General features: G+C 39.6%; 1 protein-coding gene and 1 long non-coding RNA gene across 4 annotated transcripts in view; one reads left to right on the forward strand and one right to left on the reverse strand.

The window, feature by feature from the left end:
* The window catches only part of LOC137379569 (uncharacterized), a 29,480-nt gene extending 18,945 nt beyond the window's left edge, over nt 1-10,535 (reverse strand). Inside the window, exons 1-2 of the long non-coding RNA XR_010976860.1 lie at nt 10,439-10,535; nt 2,581-2,679 (exon numbers count right to left, since the gene is read on the reverse strand). This is a non-coding gene — a long non-coding RNA (uncharacterized lncRNA). The remainder of the gene's footprint in view (nt 1-2,580; nt 2,680-10,438) is intronic.
* Nucleotides 1-11,632, forward strand: part of LOC137379568 (dedicator of cytokinesis protein 4-like) — a 545,491-nt gene extending 533,859 nt beyond the window's left edge. For all 3 annotated transcript variants that reach the window (XM_068050580.1, XM_068050582.1, XM_068050581.1), the window contains one exon: nt 1,556-11,632. In XM_068050580.1, the coding sequence (XP_067906681.1) occupies nt 1,556-1,984 (429 nt within the window). In that variant the 3' untranslated portion in view covers nt 1,985-11,632. The remainder of the gene's footprint in view (nt 1-1,555) is intronic.
* The last annotated feature ends 224 nt before the right edge of the window (nt 11,633-11,856 follow it).

Consider the following 11,856-nt stretch of genomic DNA (forward strand, 5'->3'; position numbering starts at 1 on the left):
AGATCATCTCACTTAAGTCTGCTTCTCAGCTCCTGACCTCATTACAGCCTTGGTCCAAGCATGGACAAAAGAGCTGAGCTCCAGAGGTGAGGTGAGAATGACTGCCCTTGACATCAAGGCAGCATTTGACCAAGTATGGCATTAAGGAGCTTCAGCAAAACTGGAGTCAGTGGGAATCGGGGGGGAAATGCTCTGCTGGTTGGAGTCATACCTAGCACAAAGGAAGATGGTTGTGGTTGTTGGAGGTCAATTATCTCAGTCCCAGGACGCCACTACAGGAGTTCCTCAGGGTAGTGTCCTAGGCCCAACCATCTTCAGCTGCTTCATCAATGGCCTTCCCTCCATCATAAGGTCACAAGTGTGATAGAATACTCTCCACACAGAGAGAGAACTGGCCAGTTCTGATGTAAGGTCACAGACCCGAAACATTGGCTCTGCTGAGTATTTCCAGCACTTTCTGTTTTTATGATTTAAAAAAACAGGTTTGAAAATGAGAATATAGCTTAAGTCAAAGTTACTGAAATTTCGTATTTTCCCATCCATTTTCTGTATATTGATATGCCTTCGCATCTATGATTGTTTCGAAAAAGGCTACGCATCCAAAATGTGACTCACTCTGAGAAATTGTGGATTTATGACTGCCTTTCTATTCTGCATCATTGTCCGTGGTAGCATTAGCAAAGTGTCATTGTGCTGTAATGTTCCGACTATTTTATCATCTAAAACGGTCATACTATCTCGTTTTGGGCTGGGATCTGTTTAGTCAGTGGTTCATGTGCCATGCACATGCAACATAGCCAGAGTATTAACTATTTTTAAAAATAAATTAGATGCTTTTCAGGACAGGTGTTAAACTCTTTAAAAAAAAAAAAAAATCCAAAATAGAAATTTATTTTAGGAAAAATATATTTCAGGAAGTGAAGTCGCAGCTTGTGTTCCAGTACAGCTGTAATTATGCTTGCACCAGCATGTATGAGAATTGAGCCCATTGTGTATTGGGTATCGGATGTTTCTGATGTCAGCTGTTCATTGTTTCTATTTTTATCCAAAATTGTATATCAGAGTAACTGAGGTGCCTTATATTCCCCATTGAGGTGAGTAATGCGTAATCATCAGTCTCAACTCATGATCAACATTTTGTTAGCAGAGTGAAAAAATTATTAATGAAATGTGTCAGGATGAGATTGCTCTTCACTTTCTAGCAGTGCATTTTTTAAGCTTAAAAATAATACAAAAGCAATGCCTGCAAAAGCAAATACGGCATAATTATAAGAAGGCAAATGCTGGAAATACAGAGCAGGTACATCGGCATCTGTAAAGAGCATATAGGTTAACATTTTTGAATAGGCTGACGAAGGGTTCAGACCCAAAAATTCAATCTGTCTTTTCTTTTTACATATACTGATGAACCTGCTGTGTAATTTGAGTATTTTCTGCTTTTATTTTACATTTCTACAATTCTTTTAGTTTATTCGAGCATAATATATATTCTACAAAATCTATCTGCCTTGTGATATTGTAACTCATAACTGTATTTTGTCCTCTTGCCCAACAGAGTTCTGTTCAATCATTGACACCTTCTCCCACTGATTATCAGTCCTTGGGGCCAGTTTACAACTCGCCTATGCTGTCTGGAAGTAGTAGCAGTGGTATCTCTTCCCTGAGCAGGGGAAGTGTGACTGAGACGACCCTGACTGATGGAACAATTACATGTACCTTAATTGGCTCTGAGGAATTAATTAAAAGGGAGAATGGAACCTTTGCTTGTATGCCACCACGCTACAACCTATCTGAACATGGCACTGGAACATCAAGACGGCGAGCTCCTCTACCTCATAGCCTGTCTGTCCCTCCCAATGCTGAGCCACCAGCTCTCCCTCCTAAACCCCATGTACTGCGTGTACATAGGTCAGAAGGTGAAAACAGAATGGATGAAATCCTTGTCAGACCTAGATCTCAGCCTCGAAAGGTGTCTCAACTATAGAGAAACTGAAGAAAATGATCACAACACTTGCAGAGATGTGTGTTTTGTTCAACCTAAATGCTAATTTGGCCAAAAGAATCCAGGTGGGCACCTTAAACTTAAATCATTTTGACCACATGTATGTATCCATTAATTAGTGATTCTACAAATATATAACAGAACATTATGCAATAGGTCAAGATGGAAAAAGTTAAAACTTGCACGTAACCAGAATGGCTACCCAGTAGTGATGAGGAGTTCAATTTTCCCCAATTTGCATTCGTGCTATTGACACGAATCCTTTATTATTTGTAATCGCCAGGATTTATGAACAAGCACATTAGTTGGTACATTCAACTTTGGTTGCCATTTTAATGTTTGCACTTATAGGATTGAATACTTATTCCATAATGATGTTTTTTGAATGAGAAGTAGCTCTCCTGAAACTAATTTGGAAGGAGATATTTTTATTTATCTCTCTTCCACATCCTCTCTCCTTTTCTCTATCTTTATCACTGCCTCTCATTTTATTTTAAGCACATTATGCTGTAATATTTGCATTGCATTTTTCAGCAAAATATGAAAGTATTAGGATAGAAGAGCAAAAAAATGCCTACCATCTTTTGAGATCCTTTTGACCATTTTTCCACAGGAAGCAGTTGAGGGGAAAGAAGTTATATTTCAGGGTTGTATTTTAAAACAAAGTATGTTTAGACCTGTTGAAAAAAGGCACAGAGATGAAAAGTGGTTAAAATACCAATTTCCCCCAAAGACTGTAAACTTGTAACGTCCCCAACAGCCTACCACTCTGTCAGCAAAACCCTTGGCTAATTGCCCAGTAATGCAGAAAAGCAAAAAAAAAACCTTTGTTACCACAATCTCTCTATTTACAACTTATCCCAAAATCTTTTACATAAAATTTACAGCACAGAAACAGGCCATTCAATCCAACAGGTCTATGCTGGTGTTTGTTTCACATAAGCCTCCTCCCACCTTACCTCATCTTACTCAATTGTCACAAACTTCTATTCATTTCTCCCTTACATTTAGATGTTGATGTAAACAGTGTTCATGTTGTTGCACATAGGTAAATATGGCCTTAAATTGGGTACATGTTTGGGATAGGTAATTATTTTCTACCAATTCACATGTACTGTAAAATCTGTTATGTAAATTATTACTTTACATAAGACTTTGCAGGTCGAATAGTGTAAAAGTTATGACTGCATTTTTAATTCTGAATTTTGCAGAGTGGGATTTAGCTTGGGAGGATAAAGTTTGTGAGACAGTGGTCTTTGTTGAGCCAACATAGTAATTCCATAACCTAAAGGAGATGCCTGAAATGTTGTCATGTGACTGACAGTATGTAGACTTAGGCTTATTTATGAGATTTGTTATATATATCCGTATGGCTGGGGAAGTGGTTGTCGTTCGATGTTGAGGTTAACAATCTATTCAACGGCTTCAGCTGATGCAGTGTGAATGGTTGTGATGCCACCAGGAATGGATCTGTCAGAGTTTAATATGTGGGTGATGGTCTGAATTGGATGGCCACAGTCACAATTTGAGCTGGTCCTCATGTTCCATTTGTGGAGCAAGTGGCCACATCTTCCCTGGCCCGTCCTTAAGTGGGTGAGGGTTGTCCAGAGTTTCTGTGGGAGGTTGAAATCTGGGACTTCACTACATGGGCCATTTACCAGGTTGCGGTTGGTGATGTTAGCAGTCAACAAGGAGGTGCGCCATCGAGAGGTGGGGCTGTCATCTGTTTGTAGGTTGTGGAGTGTGTTCCAGTGGGGGCTATGTGATTTCAGGCAATTGCGTGGGGTTTTTTTGAGGTCCTATATTAATGGAAGTGCTTCGTTAGCTGTCAGTCAGTGTTGTTCTTTGAGGAGAATGTTTTCCCTGTGGACGTCAGGTGGTTCAATGTGTGTTGGCATTTGTGTGGCAGCTCCTGAGCCAGGTTGAGCAGCAGTACTCTACTGTTGTGTAGACCAGGGCGAAGTGAAGCAGTGCGTAGTGTGTTGGCTCTGCTGCGGCAGGTGGTACCCGCCAGTTTCCTTATGAGACTAACTCTTATCTTGACCTTGGCTCCAGTGTTCTGGAGGTGTCGCTGGAGGGTCATGGATGAGTGGTCGGCCGCAGAACTGGATGTGAAGTTCTTCTCCAGCCTTCGGTTTGTTCAGGTGGAAAGCTGAAATGCCAGTCTTGGTGGCTTTTGGTCTCAGTTTCCATTTTCTGAAGTAGGCTTCCAGAGAACATAGATCCTCAGTGATTGTTTTCTCAATGTCCTGAAGTTCTTTAGCCTGGAAAGCGAGGGCCAAGTCGTCTGCAGAAATGAAAAGCCGTGACTTTGTGGGAGGGAGGTCAGTGAGAGACCGGGCCGCTGCGAGAACTGATTCCTGTGGTTGTTTGTAATACATGGGCGGCTGATTTGATCTCCAAAGTGTACACGGAACTGTCGGTTGCTGATCGTGGAGTTGATTTAATTGTAGGATTTTCACACAGCAGATGATTTGAGAGTTTCAGCAGCATGCTTGTACACCACACTGTGTCATAGATACCGGATAAGTCAACAAATGCATTTCCTGTCTTCAGGCCTTTCTGAAAACCTGCCGCACTATGTGAGGTCAGTGTCAGGAGCTGCTTAGAGCAGTTGCTAACCGTGCAAAAACTTGCCGTTTGTAGGGGCATCGCTGCTTCCATGATGGTAATTGGTCTGTTTAGCAGACGTGTTCCAGGACTTTGTATGTTATTGAGAGCAGTGCAATGCGGTGGTAGCTATCTGGGTTGTTCAGTGGTTTCCCTGGCTTGCCAATGGCCACTATCTTAGATTGGCGCCAGATGTTTGGGATGGTGCCTGTGCAATGGATGTTGATAAATGGCTTTGCTAGCCACTTCCTTCCCTATGGTCCAATGTTCTTCAGGAGTGCTGGTTAAATCCCATTAACACCTGCTGCTTTGCCTGGCTTGGTAGCTGACAGAGCGCTGACCACTTCCTCTTGTGTGTAAGGTCTTGAGAAGTCTGTCAGCCCTGGAACAGTCACGAGAGACGGTATCAGGGCTGCTATGAGATTTGTTAAAAGTGCATTAAAAATCCTGGGCATGGGTGAGGGAAACAAAATGGCAAGGTGCGCCATTCCCTACACTGCCTGGGCCCCTGCCATTTGTCCAGAACAGGAAAGAATGAAGCCGGCCTTCTCACCCCAGGCCAATTGAGGACCTTAAGTAGCCAATGAAGGGCCTCTTCCTGCCTCCACCTCAATTTTGTAGGTGGAGGGGCCCACCATGACAGCCTCCTAGTGGGATCGGTGGGGGTCTCTCTTTTGGGGGCAATCCAAGGCCCGTGGAGGGCCCCCCCCCCTTCTCAAGAAGACACCCCTACCTTCACCAAACCCCTCCCTTCACCAACCCCCTCCCACCCTGTCGCTGGGGTGTGCCTGACTGACCCTGGCAACCCTGACTCCACCTACACCTTCCAGCGTCTTCAACACTTTTCTCCAGTCTTTGTACTGCAAGGCCTCCTGCAGTATCGGTAGTGGCCACTGTTCCCAGTTGCGTTGCAGATACTGCAGTGCTACCAGCCTTCTGATTGGCTGGCAGCTCATCCCTTAAAGGGATGGCATCCCCAACAGCAGGTGGTTATTTGGCTGCCACTGTTAAATAGCAACTGGGGTCCGCCGGAGGGCCGAGGCGGGTTCTCCCCCTGCCCTCCGACCCTTTTTTCCCTTAACATCAAATAAGAATAGTCATTCTTAGTTTTAAAAATTCTGTTTACATTCCTTTCCTTTCTGTCAGTCAAGTGCCTGCCTCAATACATTTAGGTTGCATGCAGTATATTGAAGTTCTGGTATGACATTTGGCTACATTTACAGAGGGATTACTTATTCTAGTGCCAGAAGCCTTTACCAACCCACACAGTTAACAATGTATTTGTTCATTTGAATGCACTAAGGTGTATTTCAAAATATTGTCTATGAAGCAAAGTTCAAATTGGAGTTGCCAAAATGAGTACTTGGAATTTCTTTGCAGTATTTCAAAATGTCATTATTAATGGAGAGGAGAAATTTTCTATGAAACACATTAAATTTTTAATTATTGATTGTTCAAATTAGCCCTTTTATTATTTTTGCAATCTTTTAAAAGCACAAAAATTATCTTAGAGTAAGAATGTCACTATTTGCCATGGCAACTAGTTATGTGTAAAAAGGAAGTAAATGTTTATGCCCAAAATAAATCTTTCTTGGAAGGATTACAGAATGAAATTAATGTTGAAGCAATGTGTTAAATTAGGATACAGTGGAAGTACAGTACTGTTCTGAGTAACACGGTCTCTGGAACTCAAGCAAAGTGTGTCTATGGCAAAGTTGGGGTATGAAGAGGATTTTTTCAAAATGCTTCGTGAACAGAGAGAATTTTAAACAGTTATATCACAATATGTTGTGCAAAGGAGAAAGTGGATCATACAAAGTCCACCTTTTTATAAATGAAGACTTCAGACTAATGGCTATTTGTGGAATTTCAAAGACTTTCAGCTGAAATGTTCTGCAACACAGCTACTATTTCTGTTTTCTTTAAAAAAAAAATTTCCCCCACCAGAGCAATCCTCAGAGACGGAGATCCATAAATAGTTGTAGTTTATTTTTCATATTATGGTGTCCTGAACATTATTCAATCATTATCTGTTGTATGCTTCTGTATCATCCATTCTAAATTGTATATTTATATATTCTGTGGCAGCCTGATCACTGGTCTAGCTTGGGAAAGCTGCATATAACCCACTTATTAACTTTACAGAAAGATGCAGTCAAGCTCATGTAACTTTTGTACAATTGGCACCTGACATAAAAATGACCTGTGCAAGGCTTTTATAACATCTCCCATGCCAAATTCAACAATCAACTCAATGCCTGACAACGCTTTGCTTTGATATACAAACCTGCTTGGTGTGTTCCTCCAATTGCTTAGTTGGTTTAGACAGCAGGCAGCTGAGCTATAATGCCCAGAAGGTGGTACTTTTAACTTCCTGGTTTATGCTGAGTTAGATCTCAATTGTGAAGGCAATCCGTGCACATCAAATGATTTCAACATCCTTGCTATAGATTAACTAAGGTCCTGCTCCTAATCACTATCCAGCAGCCCATGCTGAAAAGTGCACGCATGTGACAACACTGGGCTTGTATGTAGCTCCTAAGGTTGAATACGTTGCCAACATTGTCAAAGTTCACAAATTCAAGGTACCAGGGGTGCCCACCCTTCACCTGTGATACCAGCAGGAGCCAATATTGCATCTAGTATTTATTGTCACATCTTATCCTGTCACTTCCTGAGCAGTTCTAATTACTGACTTTTCTGATTGGGTTCTTTATCAGATGGAGCCTACAGCTCAACATTTATTGGTGGCCTGTTCAATCCACTTCAGAAAAAAGCTGGGGTAAAAATAGACTTTCTTGGGATGCATTTTGTGAGCTTGTTTTCTGCTTTTTCAGGACTAAAACAATTTGTCTTCTAACTGCTGTTTTCTTTCTTTAAAAAAAAATATAGGTCCTAATCCAAGTCACAACAGTTCAGTTACCATTGCTAAATTTATGTTTGTTATGAATGGCCCTGTATTTTGACCTTGATTGTTGTAAAAACCCAACTGGTTCAGTAATGTCCTCTAAGGAGGGAAATCTGCAATGCTTACCCAGTCAAGCCTATATGTGACTCCATTCCCATACCAACATGATTGACTCGTAGCTGCCATCAGTTGTGTCATGTTAGAGTGGTTTAAGAAGAAAGCCCACCAACACCACCTCAGCGCAATTAGGGATGGTCAATAAAATGCTGCCTTTGAAAGCAATGCCCACATCTTATTTCATCCATCCAGAAAGTTCCCCCTATTTCAGCATCCAATTGCTTCTTGTGATTCCAAGGTATTCACCTCCACTACTTCATCTGAAAACTTATTCTATACATTGATCACCCTTTTGTATGGGGAATTTTCTGAAATCAGTCATAAATTTACCTTTTTTACTAGTTTGAATCTATGAGCCCTTGTCCTTCTCACAATTTAATTTCAAATAATGTTCCAGATTTACATTTCTCATTCCTGTAACTATCTTGTATACCTCTAACATGACCTCTTGGATGTCTTCTTTCCAGGCTGAAATACGCAAATTTCTATTGTTTTTCCCCATAGCACAAAGCTGTGCCAATTGGCATGGATCTCATGGCCCTATTCAGGACTGCCTCTAGTGCTTGAAAGAAAGAACTTGCCTTTATATAGCACCTTTCACAATGAATTACTGTACAGCCAATTTTTAATGTTGGGAAACACAGCTGTCAATTTGCACAAGGCAAGGTCACACAAACAAGGTGATAAATGACAAATTAAAACTCTCAGTCATGTTGATAGAGCGATAAATATTGGCAGGTCACTGGAAAACTCCCCTCACCTCTTCAGTAAGTGCCATGGGATCTTTAACATCCATCTGAGAAGACAGACAGAACCTTGTTTTAATGTCTCATCCAAATGACAGCACCTTTAACAGTGTAGCCCCTCAGTACTACACGGAAGTTTCAGCCTAGATTAGCTATGTCTTCAAGTCCTGGAGTGGGGCTTGAACCCATGACTCTTTGATTTGGAGGTGATAGGCTGACACCTTGAGCTCTATTTTAACGCTGTGCAAGTGGGTGTGTTTTGAATGAGTTAAAATCTCGTTCTTTGTTTCTTGGCAAAACCAGAATGGATGCATTGCTCAAGATACAGTCTGACTACAGCACTGTACAGCTCAACCATAATTTCCCGTGGCTTTAAATCTACTGTTTTGACTAGCTCAACATTCTTGTTACCTGTTTGAATTGCTGATTTGTATTGGTTGGACATGTGTTGAGCCTAACAGATTCCGAGGTGTGTCTCAGCTTCATCTGTAGCTTTTTCAACACCATTCATATAGTGTGTGGACTGCTTTCATTCCTTCTTGCCTGCAATACTTTACATTTGTCTAAATGTATTCCATCTACTTTTGTTCTATTGTTTAACTAATTATTTTGTTTCTGTATTACCTCCTTTGCTTTTAGTGTCATTTCTGTAGATTAGAAATAGTGGTGATCTGAACACTTAGCCCTGGGGTATCCCACTTAGTACCACCACCACCCCCCCCCCCCCCCAACCACACCTAAGAAATACTCATTGTCTTCTACCTTTCCATGATTTCTTTTTCATTCCCAAGGTTTAAACTGAATTGCCACAGCTTTGAGTTTGACTGATAGTCTTTGATGTGGAACTTTTTCCAAAAGCTTCTGGAAGTCCAGGTAAATTATATCATAGGCCTTTCTACAGTTCATGCGGCTGTTATTTCCTCAAAGGAGTTGAGGTTTGTCAGGCAGAATCTAAATTGACAGCTGTTCTCCATTATTGTGCAGATAATCCTCAAATTTACTTTTGAAAACTCCATTATTTTACATGGAATTAAAGTAAGACTAATAAGCCTGTTGTTTCCCATGTGTGTTTTGTCCCACTTTTTAAATAAGAATACTACATTAGCCCATTTCCAATATACTGATCGCTACCAGTATCCAGTAACCTCCTCTCAATGATTGTAAATGCCTCATAAATCTCCTTTCAGCCTCTGTGATAAGTACCTATCTATCCTTGCAGCTCTATTTACTTTGAGCCCCTTTAGCCTTTCTAAATACCATCCCATTTATAGTGAACTCATCGGGGTGAAATTCATCTTGGGTACATAGCAGAAAATGGGCGATAACATATCAACAGCCTGCTTTATGTTCTATCCAACTTTCTTTTCTCTGGAAAACAACATTGGGCAGAGTATAAAATGAGCAGCCAACTCGTTATCCTCTGCTGTGCACTATTGCCTCATGACGAATTTTACTCCCGTGGATTTTAAATAGGTTATCTATTTAGGAATGGCATATTACTTATGTGTTGAGGAAGTATTCATGTAGAATATTTGTTATTTTGTGCTAATCCTTTGCTTCATCCAGGTATCTGTCAAAAAGATTCTTAACACTCTGTGACTATTATGAAGTTCAAAAGGCTGAGATTCAATCCCAGGCCCCTTTGCTGTTGAACTTAGTGCTTAAAGATAACTAATTTTGAGATCTCAATCTCTGAAGAAGCTAATAATGCCGATGGTGTAAGAGCGACAACAGTCGAAAGGAAACCAATATTGCAGTTGTATAGAAATTCAGGATTTCTAATGTGTTAATTAAGATTACCTACATTTGTTATTTGTAAATGTAAAATACAATAACTGTAATATTTCTGGTCTGTTAACTGCCCTTTTCATGGCTGCTGTAAAAAAAAAAGCATTATGGATACAAGCTTTGGTATGTAGATGTTCAGTGCAATTTTGTCTAGCAGCACTGGTTTAAAAAAATCTATGGGAAAGTCAATACAGGATCAGCAGTAAACAAAGAAAACTATAGATTAAAACAGGTTTCCTTGGAGGAAATTAAAACAAATGCACTTACCTTCAGAAGCTCAGAATATCTTGACATCTCTTTGCTGCTCATGCACAGTTTAGCACGCCAATTATCTCTGTGACCAGATCCAGGGTACTAAGTTAACAGTTCCTTTTGATAAAAAACAAAACATGCTTTACTTTTATCTTATAATCATACAAGTTTTCAGGATAGTCTGGCCTGGAAAGTTAGTGCATTTACTGAAATCAAACTCTTGAACATGTTTTTGGAAATTCCAGTTGCTCTAGGTTGCCTTTGTGCATGCTGTATCCAACTACTGGTTGGAACAATGAGTTGTCCTAATTATTAGTTAAAATCATCCCCAATATATAACATAAATGCAAATGCAGCACATCTTTATTTCTATGCCTAGTTTCAGTGCAATGACTTTGTATTACAAGACAGCAAAAATAAATAGTATGAAAACATTTTTAAAAAAATTAAACACTTTGGTGAATTGAAGAAAACAAGAGTAGTGAATAATAAGTTTTTAATCAAAATTTCTGTAGACATTTCAACAAATAAATTGACCTTTTTAATATTCAAACAAAAGCAAACTACAGTGCGAATGTTGTTGCATTGCCAAATGTTTATCTATTAAGATTGTACATAAGTGTTTTTATAAGAATTCAGCCATATTAACTTACAACATTGAATGTTGGAAGAACAAATTCCTAATATATGTTTAGTATTTATATGCTGTTTAGTGATATGTAAGCTCATAGGAACTTGTTAATTTTATTGAGCATTTATTAAAATGCTAGTACTGGATTTCTCTAACTCTGATTCCTTTTGCAACAAGCTGAGTTTTATCACTTATCAGTAATGTAATTTGTGGTCAAAGCACATGAAAGCCTAAATGACTGTATTTTATTAAAAAAAATGTTTGTACGATTAATTTTGCTTCCTAAATCTTGATAGGGTGTCAAAATATCCAAACTGTATCAAACTTGCTTACAGTATTATGTCTTGTATGATATTTTTGTATATATGAAGTTCACCTGCTGTAAGTCAGTGTTTTCTGATTACTTGAAGCACCACATGTAGTGTTTCATTGGTAACCATCCACTGATTCCACACTTTCTGAATGTTGTATACAAAGCTGCCAGATATGACCTCTTTATATCGAGGAGGTTTTGCAATGCTTTCGATAACTGATAGCACACAGTGACTCTGCTAGAATGTTCACGAATGAAAATAAAGAAAGCATTTTATCTCCAATCTGTCTTATGATTTATACAGTTAGTTTTTAAAGTCCACGTGACATAGTTGGCAATTCTTTAATTGTTTAAGTGTTATTTCATTTTTTAAAGCTGAGTTGTGTTTAGCATTTTTAAAACTAAGTCTGACTGCATGCGTTCAACATTTGAACACTGACACTGCAGCAATACATTGGTAGAAGTAAGCATTCATTTTTATTCCTTTAA

Source organism: Heterodontus francisci, chromosome 18 (assembly GCF_036365525.1).
Source record: "Heterodontus francisci isolate sHetFra1 chromosome 18, sHetFra1.hap1, whole genome shotgun sequence".
Classification (NCBI taxonomy): Eukaryota; Metazoa; Chordata; class Chondrichthyes; order Heterodontiformes; family Heterodontidae; genus Heterodontus; species Heterodontus francisci.